This window comes from Schistocerca nitens, chromosome 7 (genome assembly GCF_023898315.1).
Source record: "Schistocerca nitens isolate TAMUIC-IGC-003100 chromosome 7, iqSchNite1.1, whole genome shotgun sequence".
NCBI classification, from domain to species: domain Eukaryota; kingdom Metazoa; phylum Arthropoda; class Insecta; order Orthoptera; family Acrididae; genus Schistocerca; species Schistocerca nitens.
This window is the reverse complement of record NC_064620.1, coordinates 265,080,651-265,102,332: the sequence shown is the minus strand read 5'-3', so window position 1 is coordinate 265,102,332 and position 21,682 is coordinate 265,080,651. Positions and strand designations below refer to the sequence as shown.

At 39.3% G+C, this 21,682-nt stretch overlaps 1 protein-coding gene across 1 annotated transcript in view; it reads left to right on the top strand.

Moving 5' to 3' along the window:
• Positions 1-21,682, top strand: part of LOC126195387 (protein piccolo) — a 645,505-nt gene that overhangs the window by 596,675 nt on the left and 27,148 nt on the right. The window contains exons 14-16 of the mRNA XM_049933978.1: positions 4,028-6,135; positions 16,159-16,405; positions 16,881-17,123. Coding sequence (XP_049789935.1) covers positions 4,028-6,135; positions 16,159-16,405; positions 16,881-17,123 — 2,598 coding nt within the window. The remainder of the gene's footprint in view (positions 1-4,027; positions 6,136-16,158; positions 16,406-16,880; positions 17,124-21,682) is intronic.

Genomic DNA, 21,682 nt, shown 5'->3' with positions numbered 1-21,682 from the left:
ATTGGAAATGAACTGACTTTTTGCTGTGGCAGTGTGGCAACAGTGAACAGGTCATCTGTGAAGTTGAGTGCCCTGATTGGAGGAAGGTAGAGCAATGCATGAAGTGTCAACTGTCAAGTAATTTTAATCAACTCTAGTAGACTTTCACTTTTTTCTGTTCCTGTCTTCACCTTATCGCCTCTTTTTTCTCTATTCATTAGATTCTTATGTAATTTGACTGATTCTTTAGGGTTTTCATATTATACTCCGTAAAATATTATGTTTGTTGGCTCATTGGAGACAGCTGGATAATCTTTACAGTCAACTGAAACTTGTTCCACACTTTCTGCCTTTTTTCCTCCTGTTCTCTTCTTAAACCCCCAGGCAAGGGAGTGAAAGACAGTGAACTCAGATTTTATGGGGAGTTGTGTTCAAATCTCTGTCTGGGCATTCTATGATTTAGGGCTTTCAATGTAAAGCTTTCCTCAGCTGAAATATTGCTTTGAACACCAAACGGTTTTATTAGGCATAACTCTCTTGGAGGCTATACACTATTATCCAGCCATATGTGTGACAATATTTATTTTAGTATGAATTTCTAACCATAGTGGAATTTTAAAGTGTTTTTCATGTGTACAAATCATTGCCCAAGATGAAAGGAACTATAAGTAACAGAGAACACTCCAGGACTAGCTGGGAATTGAAAACAAAATACCTTTGTATTTACAATGTGACACGAGACTGTTTCCTCAAATTACTTTTGTTGGATGCGAGGAAGTTCCCTAAAAAGGCTATGACTGTTTAAGTTCTCCCAGTCTTGTCCAATTTGGCCTGAGGCTGGGACTATGAAACTCCAGATTTACTATATTTTTTTCCTTCATCATCATTGTCATCTAATGATTCTCATTTCAAACCTAATTTTGGAAGTTACTACCGTATTTACTCGAATATAAGCCGCACTCGAATCTAAGCCGCACCTGAAAAATGAGACTCGAAATCGAGGAAAAAAAAATTCCCGAATCTAAGCCGCACCTGAAATTTGAGACTCGAAATTCAAGGGGAGAGAAAAGTTTTAGGCCGCACCTCCAAATCAAAACAAAGTTGGTCCATTGTCATATGAGAGACAATTTAGGTCGAATGAATGACGATATAGCTACAGTAGTTTGGTTCGAGTCGTAAGCTTAGCAGTTAAGCTTTACCAGGTAGCCATTGCTATGCGTCAGGCGCTCCGTCCGTATTTATACGGGTACTCTTCCTTTTTCACGTGCTTCGTCTGGTTTGAATCTATTGCTTATTTTGCTTCGATCTGATAAGTGCCGTTTTCTTTGTTATAGGTGTTTACGTCACTCTAAGCTGAAAATGCATTACTGTACTGTGTCATGCATTGTTTGTCGCATTCTGATAGTGCGTGTTTACGGACTGTCGCCGCTCGCGGCATGGCTTGCTTTTGTGCGCGCTACTGCCGCTAACAATAAAAAAAAGAGAGATGAATCGGCTCATTAGCGAAACAATGGCAAGAGACTGCTATTTGTTGTTACTTACACTGCTGTTTCTTTGATAATGATCAACAAGAACTAAATAATAGACTGCGTATGATAGGACATGTTCTGAACGAGAGTTTAGTGAAAATTTTTCTCCGTTTGAAAATCTTTGCGGCCGCTTCTTTAGTACATCAAATTCTGCACAGAAATTAGAGTCATCTTAGATTTGAAAATCTAGTCAGTTGCCGTGCTTCATTTCTGACTGTATCACTTAATACGAATATAAAGATGACACGATACATATATTCTTCCGCGTTTGCTGTTGTCTCACTCTAGTTTCGTAGTTTATTAGGCAGGCAAGATTTAAATGAGATAGCAGCAAACACAAAAGAAAGCATGGCAAAATGTTTATATTCGTATTATTCTTATGGTGAAGAGAATACTGCATGTGATTCACAATTCATAAAAGTTCCTATTAGCAACCATCTCTTGTCACAGGTAGGAAAAATTTCAGAACGTAGAGTTGGCCATATTGACAAACATCCCAAACAGTCTTGCCAGTCGGATTTTCGTAGTACATTGAAATTCTGCTACATTCGAAGATGAACAATACGGAGTTTGCATTTACTTCGTTGGATAATGTATGAAAATGCAGTGGTCGAAACTCGGGGCGGAGAAAAAAAGCCCGTCTTCCACCTTTTTTTAAAAAAAAAAATTATTTACTGACGCAGAGGTTTTGGCACCAGTATTTATCTTTGTGCCTACAAACCATGCCTGTGTAGCGCTACATATATTCGACAGCAGAAGTTTGTTGTGGCGGCACCTACCAACATTTTTCAGAACTCCCGCTTGCTTTGCACTCGATTCTAAGCCGCAGGCGGTTTTTTGGATTACAAAAACCGGAAAAAAAGTGCAGCTTAGATTCGAGTAAATACGGTAGTCAGTTGACTGGTGTTTTGCTTTAGCTTCTTATTTTACTATCCTCTGTAGCTCCAAAAGGAGGAGCCTTTTATCCTAAGATTTTATGTTTACTGGAAACTTTATGCAACTGCTTTAAGTTCATTTTGTTCTACCATCTCTCCCTGAATCCAAGAAAGAATGCATCATTACCTAAATATCTAGTGCTCTATGAGATGAGTAGGCAGTCTTACAGCTAATTTGAAGTTTGAAATCTCTTCTTACCTTTTGACATCAGGTTAATAGGTAGAACCAAATTTAGTGTCTTTGTCTGTTAACCAGCATCCAATTTATAAGTAGAAGTTTTTACTTTTCCCTCTTTTATTCATTTGCCATGTGCTATGTAAATATTTTTCAGTTTTTATTGGACTTAATTTTGTGTAAAACTATTCTTTATAGGCGAATAAAAAGTATTGTTAGAAGTCAAAACATTAATTAGCTTTGTAATGAAAGAATTATTTGCAAAAATGAGATGAGTTACTGACATAAAAGCAAATTTAAGAAGCTCCTTTCGTTAGGTTTTGACTTCCCATAATTCCATTTTAAGATATGTAATACAGTGAGAGATCTTTTATGAAGAAACTATTGCAAAAAATACATATGTAGTGACAGTGTAAACTAAAATTAATTAAAAATCTTCCTTATTATAAAATAATTTAATATGGAAGAAATAAAACTTTGTTTTTGTAATTCTGAACATATATCTTCTTTTGTGCTGTTTTAACACAGCTCAAAGAGGATACCAGTTGATAGGGAATATCCTAAGGCATCAAGAAATCGTCAGTTTGGTAATAAAATAAAGTGTGTGGGGGGGAGGTGGGGGTGATTTTAGAGGAAGAACAGAGCTTGAATAGTGTAAGCAGGTTCAAATAAATGTAAATCGCAGTAGTCATGTACAAATAAAGAGGCTTGCACACAACAGATTAGTGTGGAGAGCTGCATCAAACAATTCTTTGGATTGAAGGCCATAACACCATTTGCTCTTTCTCAGTGATATCACTGAAACAGAATTAAGATTAAAAAGGGACACAAAAACAAGCAAAGGAAGTGTTAAAACTCTTGTAAAAGTAAAATGTTAATCATCAGGGAAAAAGGGACCCACGCAGTAGGTCAATACTAGTCTTAGTAGTATTATGCTCCCCCCCCCCCCTCCCCCCTCCCCATTTCTTCAGTGAAGAACCAATCCCTCTTTCCTCAATGAAGAAAGAACACAAACAGTCTGAAAGTTAGTGTTACAATGATCTACTTTAAATGTTCTATCAGGAGCACTTGTAAATTTGCCGCATTAAGGTAAGGGCTCACTAACTGTTCTGTCTCCTTATACTTTTAACTTTCCTCCATTGAAGTTTCTAAATTTGATAATAAAGTAATTGTGTTGTTCTTCCTTTTCTATCTCACATAGCCATATAGTGTTATGTAGCTTTTCTTCATTAAAAAAAGGCTAAGCTTAGTACAATTCTGTGTTGGCTGATCCTCCTATATCTTTGTGGGACTTCATTTTCTAGTTAAAGAAATATGGAGTGCTTTAAGTACAGACCATGATGATGTGTAGAGCAACAGTGGAAGTAGGTTTGGTCCTCACCACGGTTTTGTTTTGCTTTTTGTTTCAGCTAGGAAGGCGCCCATAGGGGGTGGGCGTGACCGAGGGTCAGACAGTCGGAAGGAACCAGGAGAGACAGCACCCCCAAGTATTCATAGGCCTCCTCACCCACCTCCACTGATTGCTCCAGGTTCTATACCTACACCCACAACTGTGACTTTGCCACCTCCATTACATTCTGTTCCACCTCCTTCTGAATCAGAATTACACAAAGGAGCTCTTCATCTTGGACATTTGCAGCGTCTTCCTTACCCTCCAGGAGCACCACCACCTCCACCAGCACCACCACACCATCCCCGCCTGTCAACTTCTACACCTCCACATCATGTTTTACCACCACCAGTGCCACATTCAGCAGCTACTCCACCTCATCATCATACAGCATCTGCTACTCCACCCTCACATGTCCCAACCCACACACCACCACACCACTACATGTCTAGTCAACATCCACCACCACACCAGCGTACAAATAGCCTCCCACCATCCCCTCAGCAGTTGCAACAGCAACAGCAACATCAGCAGCAGCAACCACCAACAGCCCCACTGCCACCAACCTCCTCACAGCAACAGCAGCTGCAAATTCCACATCTGCAACAGCAACAGCAACAGCAGCCACAGCAGCAGCAGCAGCAACAACAACAACAACAACATCAACAGCAGCAACAACACCAACTCCAACAGCAGCACCAGTCACAACTACCCACCCTGCCACAGCAGCAGCAGCAGCAGCAACAACAACAACAACAACAACAACAACTGCCGCAGCAGCAGCAGGTGCATCTACAACAACCATCCCAGCTACAGCCACAGGCACAGTTGCAATCTCAAGGACAGCAGCAGCAGCAGCAGCAGCAACAACAACAACAAGTGCTTCAACAACCCAATCACCAGCACCAACATTCACAGCAGCCTACAAAAAATATCCGAGAAGTTCCGAATACTGTACCCGCATTCGTGAGGCCTTTTGAAGACAGTTTTCCCCAGCAGCATAGTTCGAGCAAAAGACTCATCCCACCATCTCAGCCTCCTGTTCCGTCAGCTTCCTTTCCATCACCTGTGAAAGACAAAGTAATTTCTGAAACTCATAGTGTGTTACAAGTGCCAGAAACAAGTGCAGCTCAGCCAGTAATTACCAAAAACCACCATGCTGTACAGTATCTCCATACAGTGTCTTCAGCAGGTAGTGTAAATCAAAATATCCCTGTTACAAGCAATGGTCTCAAATGTAACAATAGTCATGAAGATGTAAGGACTACTCACTTGCCATCGAAAGATGGCATTGTAAGTGGTTTACAGGTTCCCATTAGTGAGTGTAATGTCCAAAAGTCTGGTATTACATTAGTGAGATCTCAAAATACAATCTCTGGTCCTGACATTGTGAACTGCCAGAAGCCAGTTACTGTTGATAGTCATCAGCCACCTGTTTCGCAGCAGCAACAACAGCAGCAGCAGCAACACCAACAGCTACATCATCATCACCATCATCAGCAACAGGTGCAGCCAATGCCACAGTCTCTAGGACAGTATCCTGTCCAACCAGCTGGTCCTGTGCTGGACAGAACTGCTTCAAATCAGCCACAGCATCACACATTCCTTCCACAACCAGTGTCTCAGCAAAATGTGCACCAGCAAGATCAGTCTGCATTCCAAATGCCATCAGGGACCCCAACACACTTGCAACAACAACAACAACAACAGCAGCAGCAGCAGCAGCAGCAGCAATTGCTGATTTCACAACAACAGCAGCAGCAGCAGCAGCAGCAGCAGCAACAACAACAACAACAGCAGCAGCAGCAGCAGCAGCAACAACAACAACAACAACAGCAGCAGCAGCAAACAATGCAGTCAACTTCCCCACATGTGCAGCCACCTTCTCAACATAATTTGCAGCCACAGCAGCAGCAGCAGCAGCAGCAGCAACAACAACAACAACAACAACAGCAGCAGCAGCAGCAACGACAAGAACAGCAGCAACATATTCTACAGGTGCCACACCCTCCGCCCATAATTATTGTGCCTGATGCTGCCAAAGTATTAGCAGCAGCAAAGGATCCATCAGGGCCTATGTCAGTGTGGGATTACCATTATTGCAGCAAAAGCATTTCAAATCAGAAGGTAAGGAAATTGCAACTGAATAAAAACAAGTTTGTGCATGTCGTAATATTCCTCCTTAGTTTCTGCAGCTGTGTGATTACAAGTTCATACAGAAATACTAACTTACGCCTACTTGTACCATTGTAAAAAGCTACACTTCTCAAATGCACATTCATGTAATTCTAAAATATTGGCACTTACTAATTTAAGACAGATACACGTCTGCTAGCAAAATAACAGGTGTACCTGGTGGTCACAAAAAATAACATAATTATCGGGTTCAATGACACAGGATTCTTGCTCTTGCACAGAAGCAATAAACCAAAAGACTTAGATGGGAAAGAAGGCACAGTCCACTAATATACTTCTGACTACTGTGAAAATGTGTAAGAGTTTGGAAAGTCAAAAATAACTTAATACTTTAATGTCATAATTTTGCCTCGTGCTTCCCTCCCTGTTGATTCCATTTCATTACTATTACTACTACTTCTACTACCACTAGTATTATAAGCAACAACAGTTTTAATCAGAAGGGTTGGATTACTGTTTATAGTGATGTTACTTCTGACTTCCCTCTTTATAGTCTTTACTCTGCGCCATTGTTTTAAGACATTACTTCTAATCCTTGGAGTCTCACATTTGATGCTTGGCATTTCCTTTATGTTTGCATTCTTTAAGTTTTTATTGGTTTCATTTGTGACCAACTTGGCCCATTTCTACTTCCAATATCTTCTGTTTCCTATTCGATTTGAGTCGAGATTATTCAGGCTCGTCAAATATACTTGTAAGAGTTTATTTTGGGTTAATTAGCCCATCAGCACTCTGGAAATAATATTCTACTTATTTTTCATGCACTTCCGTACCCATAAATGCAATTTGTAAATTTTTAAGTCCATGTCTAAACTGTGTAAGAGCAAAGCCACCACGTTAGGCCTGACAATGACTTACTAATATCTATAACATTACACAAATAGCCAATAGTCATCTTAACGTTTGTACTGTGCATTAAGGAGAATTACTGCATCTCTCTGATCAGGCAGATTTATCGTTAAAGAAATTAATGTAATGTAGATGTGGATTTTGTGTGTACAGTTTTCTTGAAAGTCTGTGGTCCTGTCTAGAAAAAGAAGTCTAAACACAATCATTTTAGTATGCAGATATGAACATTCACAGTTGTCCCTTTTAAGTTACAGACTGAATTAGTGTGTAAGCTGGTACACAGGTAACTGACAGTGGACTGTAAAACAAGATTCCCATTTCAATCCATATCCCACAACAAACTTTTTTGGTATGTAGGTAAGATACATTTAAGTAAGTGTTATCTATATTCTACATTTTGTACTCGTTAAATACACTCATGTTTGGAAAAAACGGAACGCCTTTAATGACTAGAGATAGGGCATTCATATTCACAGGACATGTAGGTTAGTATATTCTACAGAAATGATTAGCATTTCAGTCACCTTGGTTCAGCATAAGTCCAATTGGGCACAGGGTGCACCACAGGCTCTGATGCCTTGTTCCACACACAATGGCATTGATGCATATAAGGCGTGAATTGTGTCCTGTGTTACAGACATACATGCTGCCTGTACATGGTTCCAAAGTTCATCTGTGGTAGTTGGGTCACAGCGCTGCATCTGTTGTTTCACCATATCCCACATATTTTCGATTGGTGACATTTCTGGTGATCTAGTGGTCTAGGGCAAAATAATGATATCCTGTGACACCAAAAAGGCACATATTTGTGCAGAAACATGTAGTCATGCATTTTCTTGCTGAAAAATGGAGTCTGATGTGTTGATCAGGAAGGGTATGGCTTTGAGTCACAGGATGTCATTCACATAGATCACACTGGTCACAGTGCCCTGGACACACACCAGCTGGGATTTGTGGTTGTGCCCAACAGCACCTCATACCATAAGTCCTCCTGTTGGTGCTGTATGTCTTGTGCAGATGCAGTCACTGCGATGCCACTCCCGCTGTCTGCAACGAACCAAGATGCGGCCATAATTTTCAACAAACAGAACCTGGATTCATTAAAAAACACTATCTGATGCCATTCCTGTCCCCTAGTGATGTCATTCAATACACCATCGCCGTCTAGCATGTTTCTGTACATTCGTCAAAGGTAGGCAGAGAAGAGGATGATTCGCATGTAACCCATGCCATAATGAATGGTGATGGACTGTTACTCCAGATAGTGTATGATATGTTAACATTGTTCCACTGTTGCACCAGAACTGAGGATGACACAGATCAGTCCTGCAATACCATTCAAATGTGTTGATCTTCTTGGGAGGTGGTCTGGGTGGTGCGACCTGACCCATCTCATTGTTTTCTATTACCTTCCTGAACTATTTTATACACACCTGTTGCATTGCCAAAACACTTCGTACCACACAAGCAGCAATTTCCCAGATGGATGCATCACATTCTCTCATGCCAATAATGTGCCCACTTTCAAACCTTGCTGATTTGCCAGTGCACTTCACTCATACATCTATGAGGTGTCCTGCATGTCTGGTCAAGTAACACTCATCCGTTACCTTTGGTTTATAGCGACAACAAGAGCTACAGGCACATTTTACTGGTAGGTCGTGTTGCGCCATGTTATCGTTGTCGACCTGGAACCTGAGAGTTGATGTTGTTCAAATGCTGATCATTTCTGTAGAACATACTAATGTACGTGTCCTGTGAATGTGAACATCCTATTTCTAGTCATACAAGATGTTCTGTTTTTTTCTGAACATGAGTATAATATTAAGTGAGTCCCAGTTACAAAGAGACTGGTGTACTACTGAACATAGCAGTGGCATTAGGTGTATGGGATGAGGTTACACATTGTTAAAAGTTTTTGATAAATGTGAAAGTCGTCTACAACATTCCTTATCTTTGTACTCAAGTATAAGAATTGTAAATATCATCTGACAGGTGATCTGCAGTGTACTTTGTATTTCAATGGAAGTATTGAAAAGTTATTCATTTTATTTATTCAAAGCAGTTGCACATTATCTTTTTTGAGACATTAAGCATGAAATGTGAATATAATCATAACATATATCTTTAATGTGTGAAAGCTATTTACAGTACTATTTTCCTATGCATTGCAAATGCCCTCTGAAGTGTAAATGCTTGGAGCTACTTACTAAAATGGGTTTGTTTTCACTTCTGCTCCCAAGTAGTGCCAGAACCTACCCAGGGAATTGCACGTGCAAATTCAAATCTAAATGTAGTTTATTTATTTATTTAAAATAAATCCACTTGCTTATGGAGACACAATCCTGTGAAATAAAGTGATTGGTTACTAGTATTTTTGTGTTTCAGTTAAAAGTTAGAAATCAAGGAACATAAATAATGCAACTGTCCTCAGGCAAAACATATAAAATTTTGTTACAAGCTTCTTGTCTGTTACTTTACGTAGAGATTCCAGTAATACAGCTTCTGAAAATGTTGCCATTTCCCCACATGATCACGTGCAACTATACAGTCATGCATTATGTGCTGTTTACATGTGATGTTGCATGTAAGTCATGTGCTATATAATTTCAAGGCCTGTGACAATTTTAGAAGCTGGGCCTTTTCTAGTGTTGGTGTGTTTGGTAAACTAGGCTCTTTAAGTTGAAGTCCAACTCCTGAAGAGAATTCCAAAAGAGCTACATCTGGTGACCAACATTATGTCATAGTGAAACTGTACCAACAAAGAAATTCTTAGTGACATATCATTTAGAAGTGTGGGAGGACATTTTCTAGGCATCTAAAGTCTCTTGAAAAATGAAATCATTTAGTAACAAGCTGCTGCAGGTTGTGGATTCCTTACAAAAGATCACATACTAAACTATGTCTGAAAAATCTCCTTAATTTTGTTGGTAGGTTTCAGCAGACTAATCTAGCATAATTAAGAAGTCAGTCAATGGAAAATCTGGCAAGGGATGGCAACGGTATGAAAGGGTGGATGCTATGCACTACATAAAAGAGGCATTGAATGGCAGACTGACACAGTGGAAAAGACTGCTAGATTTTTTTCAACTATTAGACTGATACCTTCATCAGATATAGATAATGAACATCACACACACACACACACACACACACACACACACACACACTCATTGTCATTTCCAGGGGCTAAGGTCTAACTGCACAGTTGGAGTTGGACTTCAGCACCCAGAAAGGACAGTGGTCATGTGTGTGTGTGTGTGTGTGTGTGTGTGTGTGTGTGTGTGTGTGTGTAGAATTTTGTAGTTTACGTCTGATGAAACACTTATCCTGATAGCTGAATAATATCTATCAGTGTTGTTCATTGTGTCTGTTTGCCACCCAATGCGTCCTCCATGTGGTAAGTAGCATCTACCATTTGTCATTGTTGCTATTGTAAAATAAAAGGTCAGTCAGTCGATCAGAGATCAGACGAATGTGAAAGTGAAAAAGCCTTGCTAATCAGGGAAATTCTCCAGCATATTGATGAAGACAGAAGAAACAGAATGAGAAGAGAGTAGTGGGAACTCTAAAGTATAAGTCACTAAGAAATAAATAAAATAGAAAGAAACATTCCACATGGGAAAAATATATTAAAAACAGAGATTCCATGACTTACCAAACGGGAAAGCGCTGGTAGATAGGCACAATAAAAAACACACAAACACACACACAAAATTTCGAGCTTTCGCAACCCCCGGTTGCTTCGTCAGGAAAGAGGGAAGGAGAGGGAAAGATGAAAGGATGTGGGTTTTAAGGGAGAGGGTAAGGAGTCATTCCAATCCCGGGAGCGGAAAGACTTACCTTAGGGGGAAAAAAGGACAGGTATACACTCTCTCACACACACACACACACCTATCCATCCACACATATACAGACACAAGCAGACGTGTATACCTGTCCTTTTTTCCCCCTAAGGTAAGCCTTTCCGCTCCCGGGATTGGAATGACTCCTTACCCTCTCCCTTAAAACCCACATCCTTTCATCTTTCCCTCTCCTTCCCTCTTTCCTGACGAAGCAACCGGGGGTTGCGAAAGCTCGAAATTTTGTGTGTGTGTTTGTGTGTTTTTTATTGTGCCTATCTACCAGTGCTTTCCCATTTGGTAAGTCATGGAATCTCTGTTTTCACTAAGAAATAACTGAGACAAATGTGCAGAGAAATTGAAAACCACACGACTGTGGCAAAAATTTACACTTTTGTACAGTATTTTTCCATCTGTCCAGCTTTTTATGAACCTGTCAAGTCAAATTAAGTGTTAACCAGTATCCTTTTCTGTTTAATTTTTTTAATAATTAGTTCATTTTTTTTCTTTTTAGCCCATAATGTTTTTGTTGCTGCCCTCTTCTGCTGTTTCTAATTTTTGATGTTTCCTGTTTCCCAGAGTCCACCCTTCACAACTTTAGCTTTTGAACACACTAAACAAATTTCTTTCTTGTTTAGGTGGTTGTTCATTAGTAAATTTCTCTTATTTCTAAAGGCTTTTTTGCTCAGGACAGTATCCATTGTACTTCTGTTGTCATCTGTAATTTTGTTCTTCAGAATTCTCCTTTCCTAGCATTAGTATTCTGTGTATTTCTTGTCTTATTGTTTGTCCTTACTTGTCTGTTAGATTAATCTGTATCATTATTTTAGTTTTGTTTGTGTTTATTTTCAGTTTATGGCTCCCCAAGATATCAGACAAAACTTTTAATGTGTAGTCTGTGTCCTTTTCAGAAAATGCTAACAAGGGAGGCCACACCTACTCATCATCACAGATTTTGTCCATATTTTTGGTATATGCAGGCCTTCACCATAAATGAAATTTGCAGCATTGGGAGCTCCAGATGGGCCAAACATCTAGGAAAAATAGTATTTCTGGCACAGATTGGGTGAGGCATGAGCATTTATGTTAGTGTGGTTTCCAGGCAGTGGTTAGCACAGCAAAAAGCTTACAGGACTGAAATCTGAAGCTCATAGGGTTGAGTCCTTATGTGGCAACTTTTTTTCATAACTCACACTGGAGATAAACTGAAATAGTTCTCAGTACATTGTATTTATTAATGTTTTCATAGAAGGCGTGAAAAGGGAAGGCAAAGGTAGTTTGGTATTGCAAATAAATTTCGAGGAAGAGATTTAATGCAAACACAAGAACTTTTTTTATAAAATTAAATAGTTTTATTATTTTATAGTTGATAGCTTATATGTGCCGGTGTGATAATTCATCGTAAAAACAATGGAAGCAATGATTGTCTTGGCACCTTGTACATGTTATAAATGCCACCTTTTTTACAATTACTCCATTGTTTTAAAGTTTCTGTAGGGAAACAGACATGGTTTGCATTCATAGGAGGTCCTGTCTCATCGAATAGATTGGCAGCAAACCACTAAACCACACACAATGCATCATTTCGCCAAGTATTGAGAATGATGGCTCATGGTGTACAATGGAATGTAATTTGATGCAGGATGCAGTCTCTTCATTGATTAAAATGAAGCTAACAGAATACAAAGTCCTGTATGCTTTAATTACAATCCCTTCTTGAAATGCTGTTTGCAGAGTCCATGTGGTTGCTGCAAGTACAGTCCTTTCTTGGAAATTTACTTGCAGTCGCAAATTTTCCTTTGCCTTTCCTTTTCATGCCTTCTATGAAAATATCAATGCATATAATGTATTGAGCATTATTTTAGTTTATTTGTAGTGTAAATGACTTAAAGAACTGAAAAAAGTTTCTGCATAAGGACTTGACTCCTGACCCTCGGATTGCCGTCCTGTAATTTTTCCGCTGTGCCAACTGCTTACTGGAAACTACATTAACATAAATGACTAACATCTCACCTGACCATCACCAAAAATGCTATTTCTTTTCTAAATACTAGGCCATCTGGAGCCCCCCTTTCATTCCTATCGAGCCCTGCATATCACACAAATTTGGACAAAATCAGTGATGACAAGTAGGTATGGTCCCCTTGTTAAACTACTATATCAACAATGAACTGAATACAGTGAATTTGTTGATGGTCCATTGAATTTGATCCTTTTGGTGCTGCTTTCCATGTTTGCATTGCAGTTTCTATAAATAAATTGAATAAATATGAAAAGAGAGGACAGCATTGTCAGACACCTCTTCTTATTCTACTTTTTAATGTATTGATATCTATTTATGTATTATGGTTTTTGTGTTGATTGAGAATCAGTCCATATTCCTCCAGTGTACTCCAGTTTTACTCACAAGGGAACCTCCCCATCGCACCCCCCTCAGATTTAGTTATAAGTTGGCACAGTGGATAGGCCTTGAAAAACTGAACACAGATCAATCGAGAAAACAGGACGAAGTTGTGTGGAACTATGAAAAAAATTAGTAAAATATGCTAACTGAGTAGTCCATGTGCAAGATAAGCAACATCAAGGAGAACGTGAGCTCAGGAGCGCCGTGGTATCGTGGATAGCGTGAGTAGCTGCGGAACGAGAGGACCTTGGTTCAAGTCTTCCCTCAACTGAAAATTTTACTTTCTTTATTTTCGCAAAGTTATGATCTGTCCGTTCATTCATTGATGTCTCTGTTCACTGTAATAAGTTTAGTGTCCGTGTTTTGCGACCGCACCGCAAAACCGTGCGATTAGTAGACGAAAGGACGTGCCTCTCCAATGGGAACCGAAAACATTTGATCGCAAGGTCATAGGTCAACTGATTCCTCCACAGGAAAACACATCTGACATATTCTATACCACACTGGTGACGGCATGTGCGTCACATGACAGGAATATGTCGTCGACACACCTAACTTGTACACTTAGCGAATGGGTAAAAAGATTCTTCTACTTGCCCGATTTAGGTTTTCTTGTGGATGTGATAATCACTCCCAAAAAAGTGATGAAAACTTAAGAGTTTGTCACATAAACTGAAAATAAAAAATTAAACTTTTTACTCGAGTGAAGACTAGAACCTAGGACCTCTCGTTCCGCAGCTGCTCTCGCTAACCACGGGACTACGGCGCTCCTAGACTCCAAGTGTCCTTGATGTTGCTTATCTTTGCACGGACTACTCAGTTTGTATATTTTACTAATTTTTTTCATAGTTCCACACAACTTCTTACTGTTTTCTCGATTGATCTGTGTTCAGTTTTTCAAGGCCTATCCACTGTGCCAACTTATAACTAAATCTGAGGGGGGGTGCGATGGGGAGGTTCCCTTGTCAGTTCTCAAAGGCGTATTCTACGGCCCACTCTATCAAAAGGCCTCTCTTGTTCGGTGAATATATCTTACATTTTACTGTTCATATAAATTTTCCTTTTGAAAATAATTATAATGTCTTTATAGCTTATCTGGCTTCTTTTCCATTCCTAAATCCAAATTGGTCTTTTTTTTTAATTTGGCAAATCTTAGTCCCTAAACTTTCTGTAACAATAGTTAGTAGAATGCTTGAAGCATGGGTAAGTACTGCTGAAGTTCAAGACTAAGTAATGCCAAAGATCTGCAAGTTGAACAGTCAGTGACATTTCCTTTTTTTAATTACAGTAGTCATTTTACTTTTTATTAATTCCATTTATAATGCTGAAGCCCCACAAGAGACAAATACTTTATACAGTTCTTCTTTTGCCTTGTTTCTGGCATTCTTTAATATTCAGCAGGGATGTTACATTTGACCCAGTAGTGTTGTTGTTGTTGTTCAAATTGTTAAAGCATTGTTGGATTCTGACTCAGTAGTTGGTGATCTTATGAATTCATTTTCCACTTCTATCATTGTGTTCATAAAATCTAAACCCTCTCTAATGTTTCCTTCACATGTAGTTGTTCAGTGTATTCTGTCCACCTGTTTATTTTTTCTGGTTCAAATGGGAGGCTACTTCTTTGTTTTTCTCTTTCTGTGCATCACATAGTTGCTATTTGGTTCATGATCTTCCTGCATCAGTCGAAATCTGATTTTCTCACCCTATTTAATTCTTTTATTTTCAGTTTTTCCCATGTCATCCATGGTTCCATTGGCTTTAGTTTCGCCTTTCCTATTACCTTCTGTGCCCGATCAGTGAGGCACAACGTTATTTCTTCCCAGCTTACCGTTTTCTGATTCACTATGGATTGTATTCATTGTAATCCCTTTAAGAAGGTACTTAGTTTCCCTCTTTCTTTTGATCACTTTTGGCACCATTAATGTCAGTGCAATGATAGTTTTAGTATTTTTATCTACATTTAAAATACTATGCAATAAGTTGGCATTATTCAAGACTGAAGAAATAAATCCTTTCTCCCCAGAAATTTCTGTGCCACTGTGAAATCTTTGCCAATGGCTCTATTATTGTGGCTCAATGTGGTTTTGCAGATTTCTTTGCTCACACAGATATTGCTTCATTGCATTCTGTGAAGAGAAAGAAAACACTCTTGCTTTTGGAAACATAGTAGATAGTGCTCGGTAACCATTAAAAACCAAAAGAGGACATAATATAAATTTCAAACTGTTATCACCATTTTATTACTTTCACATTGTTACAGAAATTCCATTTCATCTGTCTGTATCAAAGATGAAATTTACTTGAGAAAACATTGAAATGACAAGGAATTGGCTGGAATTGTGGTCTTGTTAAAAGTGCCATGACTCCAGTTGTCAGAGGTAACAGTAACTTTCTTGAATGCTAGCTGTTTTTCTATTCATCTTATGTACTATTTTATACCCTCGTAAATTTATGGAGGTGGCATTCCATTTATGTTGAGTGCAATTCACTTTTGTCTGTCTGTTTAAAAGATTGCGTTTCCCGTTTGGGAAAAAGATTTTCACAGCAAATGTGTTGAAAGCAATTTTTCTTTCTGTGTTGTTCTGGTCTTCAGTATAGGTGGTCTCGGGTTACTGAAAACAAATTGATGTTTTCTGTATTTGTACATTTTATGCTTGTATTGTTGTTATGTAGTGGAATAAGCCACAAGAGAATGGCATGTAACCCCTAAAATAAAGAAGAAATGTGCTAGTATAGAAAAATACCTGCATGTTTTCAGGAATTGTTCATTATTTCCACTCACAGTATGATTAATTTTCCAGTTATTTCAGAATTTTGTTGTCACATTTTAAATTATTATTAACATTTTGTTTCTTTTAGAATTTGGAAAATGACCTACCCGTAACAGCAGTAACAAGCAAACTGGATCTCGCTGAACGCCGCCGTCGGGAAAAGAGAAACCTGTCAAACAATGCAGCATCCGCTGGTTCTGATTCTGAAGGAGAGGATCAAGATGTGCACCTTTCTATCTGGCTAACCAAAGGACCTCCAGCTGAATTGGACACATCACCAAAGAAACTCAAATTCCTCAGCATGTTTGGTCTGACAACACTTGCCAAAAGAAATGGTAACCATATTTAGCTATTTTTTACCTTTTTCCTCCATGTCTCTCTCTTATCTTTGACTAGTAATTTTTGATTTCCTCTAGGAGTCAAAAGTTTTGATTAAAAAAAAACATAGTAAATGTAGTCTTGCAAAAGTGTACTGGTTGATATTAATACTTCATAAATAATTTGTGCTGCAAACTCTGTGCAACAGTTCAGACTTTCAAAGCGTTTGTCATTTTCAATCTGTGCTTTCTTGTTCAAAGGATTACTCATTATTTGGAATAACAGAAAACAATACCTGTAATTCCTAGGATAGTACTATACTCCCAGAGTTCTATTTAAGCTTTACCTGTATTATAAATCGTTTGCTGTTCTGTTAAAAGGATTCATTTAAGAACTGTTGTTTACTAAGACATTTGAAAGACTGTCATAAAAAATAAGTTCAATTTTCATTTATTGTTCATCAGTAACAAATGTGAATATTGCATTTTACAGAAATGGAGCTTCGAAAACTTGAAAGGCGGCTTGCTCGTAGCCTCACATTGGTACAATTGGAGGAAATGTCAGTGGTTCCATCTGCTCTTGAAAGTAATGGTACCGAATCACCTCCACTTCCACTTAGTTTACCACTACCTCAGGATCACCCTGAGGTATTAGTGCGCTCTCCTGATTACAAGAGCAAAGTACGCTTCCTGCGTTTCCTGGGGCTTGAAGCACTGTCCAAAAAGGATAGGGAAGGTACGCAACAACATAAGAACTTCTTTCTTCTGCTTCTTCTCCTCCTTCCTTCTCCTTGTATGCTGTACCAAATTTTGGTCATTTTATGTTATGCGTGGCGCATGTATCCTTACTAAGAAAGTTTATGTTTAAAAATTTGGTCCTAACTGCTTAAGGATTATTATGTGAAGGGAGGAAAGTTTCAAAATAATTACAAAGTGAATTAAGAAACTGTACTCATCACTGGGAAAAAATAGTTCCCTGTCTCCCAAAACATTTAGTGGTTCCACTTTGACACATATATCCTCAACTCACAATTTCCAAGCACTGTAAAATGTGTTCTAGAGGATACTTTTGATACTATTATCACTCCATCTCTTAACCTTTTTTTGTTCCTTTTGCAAATAACCCATAGGGAAACAACAAGCTATCATATGAGCTCTAACTTTTCTGATTTTCTAATCAGTATAATTTTACAAGTTAATGTAAGAGGAAGCAGTATATTGCCTAACTCTCTTGAATGTCTGATCTTGTAATGGAGAAGACCTAGCTTCAAACAATAAAAAATCCAGGATGGAATGTAACAATGCAGACAAAGGTAGATCCGCAGAAAGAACCACAGTCCACCATCTAAAAACTGATTCCGACCTTATAATGCTACCTATGGACAAAGGATCCCTCAACATACAAACTAAACTTACATCCACAGAAGGAGCCACAGTCCACCATATAAAAACTGATCCTGACCTTATAATCCTACCTGCAGACAAAGGCTAGTTGTCTTGAATTGCAAGGATTACCTGGCGGAAGGAGTCTACCAGCTGTCAGATATTTCCACCTACGAACCTTGCCACAGTGACCCTATTCCAGTAATCCAGCAGGATCTCCAGTCACTACTGAAATCCTTTGACCCATCCTAGAACCTCTCCCTGGAGTCCATCTCTCTGCTCACCCCTACCACTCCCCTTACTGCTACGTTCTACACACTTCCTAATGTCTATAAACCTAACCACCCAGGATGCCCAATTGTGTCTGGTCACCGTGCCCCCACTGAGAGAATTTCTTCTCTCATAGACAAACATCTTCAAACTATTACCTGGAATCCACCCTCATATTAAAAAGATACCAACCACTTCCTCCACCAATGCTCCAGTCCCTGTCCCTTTACCACACAGTGCCCTGCTTATCACTGTTGATCCACCTCCCTGTACTCTTAACATTCCTAATGCCAATGGCCTTACTGCTATTGAACACTACCTTTCCCAACACCCGACGGATTCCAAACCAATGACCTCCTTCCTAATTGCCATGACCAACTATATCCTCACTCTCAATTACATATCCTTTGTAGTCATTACCTACAAACAAAATCCGGGGTATGGCTATGGGCACCCGCATAACACCATCCTACTCTTGGACCATCTAGAGGAATCCTTCCTAAAAACCCAAAATTCTAAACCCCTAACCTGGTTCAGATTCATTGATGAATCTTTTCTATCTGGATCGAAGGTGAGGACACCCTATCCAAATTCTTCCAGAACTTCAACAACCTCTCTCCGATTTGCTTCACCTGTTCCTATTCAACCCAGCAAGCCACCTTCCTAGATGTTGATCTCCACCTCAAAGATGGCTACATCAGTACCTCCGTCCATATCAAACCTACTAACCACCAGCAATACCTTCACTTCGACAGCTGCCACCCATTCCATCCCAAAAAGTCCCTTCAGTACAGTGAAGCCACCATGGTCGTCGCATCTGCAGTGATGAGCGGTCCCTCTTGAAATATACCGAGGGTCTCACTGAAGCCTTCATTGAGTGTAATTGTTCAAAAATGAATCTCGCATGCCTTACCTTACCAGTCTCCCACCACCTCCTGCCAAAGTCCCATCGTCTGGACACAGAGGAGCATTCCCCTCGTATCTCGGTACCACCCAGGACTGGAGCAACTGAGTTACTTTCTCTGCCAGGGTTTCAATTACCTCTTGTCGTGCTCTGAAATGAGAAATGTCATGCCCACTATCCTTCCCACCCCTCCCACAGTAGTATTCCGCCATCCACCGAACCGACACAATATACTCTTCCATCCTTACACAACCCCTGCTTCCAGTCCCTTACCCCATGGCTCATACCTCTGTAATAGACCAAGATGCAAGACCTGTCCCATACATCTTCCTACCATGACCTGCTCCAGTCTGGTCATAAATATCACCTATCCCATCAAAGGTAGGGCTACCCGTGAAACCAGTCATGTGGTCTACAAGCTAAGCTGCAACCACTGTGTTGCATTCTATGTAGCAGGGTGTATACGTGGACAAGGAACAAAAAATTCCCGGATTTCTCCCGGATTTTCTGGTTAAAAATACACTTTCTCCCAGGTGGAAACATAGTTGTTCCCCATTAATTGACAGTATATTTTCTCTCGGAACTGTATAACTTATCAATCCTTTGAATGGTTATGGTTTTATACATGGGCATAGAATTTCTCGGCACTTTAGAAGACGAAAGACCTTTTGGAAAGATGTTTGATGTGCAGTAAAATGTACGCTGCATATTTTCGTACTACGAAAGTATAAATTCGAATTCCACCAAACATCCTATGTTACTTTCCGAAGCATTGAAATCGAGATTGCGATGCGTATTTGTAAGTCAGTCATAGCTCATGTCACGTGATCTCACCAGCCGGTGGCAGCGGATATTCAGAGCTTCGGACACGTGGTGTAGTCAGCCAATAGCAATATCACTGCTAAGTAGCGCGAACATACGAACAGGAAAAGTTAATGGTTTAAATTAATATATATAATGTTGCTACAAGAAAAACAAAGCTTTCACTTATAATATTGGTCTCTAAGACCAATACGCTGCAAGAGAAGCTAAGCTTTCACATTTAATGTTGGTCTTTTATGCACGTATTACATTTTAAGATATATCACACAAATGTGCCAGTAAATTTTTTAAAAACGACATAAAAGTGTGATCTTCCGGGCTATAAATTCTTCTAAGTGGCTCGTCATCAAAGAGCTGATTTTGAAATGAGTCCCAGATTCCCAGTGAAGTAGGCATCGACCTGATATTAAGTTTTTCAATGTGATTTCGGGATGTAAATTTCCTTGGGTACCAGTACTTCGTTATCTCATGTCTGGTTCTTTGTTATAGCATAATGCCATACGTGCTAGAAGATGAAAACGTACATTTGAAATGCACCGAACAGTTGAAACTAGTCAATACTTTGAAATTAAACCCTTTGTTTCAAATATATTGACTGCCTCAGCGGAAAAGATTAATAAAAGAAAATTTCTTCAGCAAACCGATAAAAATAACTTTATTGTTCTGCATGGCAATTAATGCTTGACTGTCAGAAAGGTGGAAATAAAATAAAATAAAATCTGAAACTAATAACGTATTTTAGCCTTCTGTAATTATGTGAATGTATCTTAATTCACATGATAGCTCCCGGCCAAAGAAATCAATTTTGTTTTCATTTGACGTGAGTGCAGTAGACAAAGAGGAAACAGCAAAATCACTAAATGTAAACACGGGACACATGGAGACTACCCGCTTCCCTATTATAACTCTAGACTGCTCTGCGCATCAGCCCGTATCTACGACATTTCCGAACCGGGGCAATAGTAGACAGTGGTGTCCCTCGAGCGTTTGAGATAGGACGTCAAAAATTTAAAAACAATCGAATTTTCAAAAATACGTTCATTTTGTAGCGCACAACTTTCTGAAGACTCTGATACATACAACATACGTGTCCGAGGAATTGTAAGACATGTTATCTGATCTTAAAGTGTGACAAAGTGCAGCGCCACAACTCTTCACACAGCATTGTTCTATCGCACGTCACTGTATTTCGGTCTGTGGAATTGAAATGTGTATATTTCGTACTGGATGCCATCAAACTATATTCAGGACAGCGGAAATTAAAATGTCATATGGTGCCTCTCCTGCTTCAGATCGGCCGATTTGACATCCCGCCCCCCCCCCCCCCCCCCTTTTTTTTTAAAAAAACTCTTCAGAAAATTTGCACTCTTTAGTCCCTATTAGGTAACAACTTGCTGCTTTGTGTGACATAAAATTAAGTATAGGATACAGAAAGCCAGTAAAGAGAAGAGACTAGAAAGACAGTACACATTTCTCCAATCCTTAGCTCCTAGAATTTTTCTTCTCTCTAATCTTCCTACAGCTTTAAATGACGTGCTTTCCTTTCTGCGAAAGGATCTGTTGTGTTGGCAGAAGAGCCAACACCGTGTTATGAATGGAGGCCGAAATGCACGCCTTTTAGCTCATGCAGGCTGGCATGAGGAGGGAAGAACTATACTGACGTTGAGGTCTGGAACATGACAAGGAATTAGAATTCACAAAGCGGACGTAATTAGTTTGATACTTAACTTTAATCCATTAATGATGAATGTCGCTCTTGACGGTACATGATTCACAATATTATCTGTTCAGAATACATGCATAGTAACTGAATATGGCGCCTTGCTAGGTCGTAGCAAATGACGTAGCTGAAGGCTAAGCTAAACTGTCGTCTCTGCAAATGAGAGCATATGTAGACAGTGAACCATCGCTAGCAA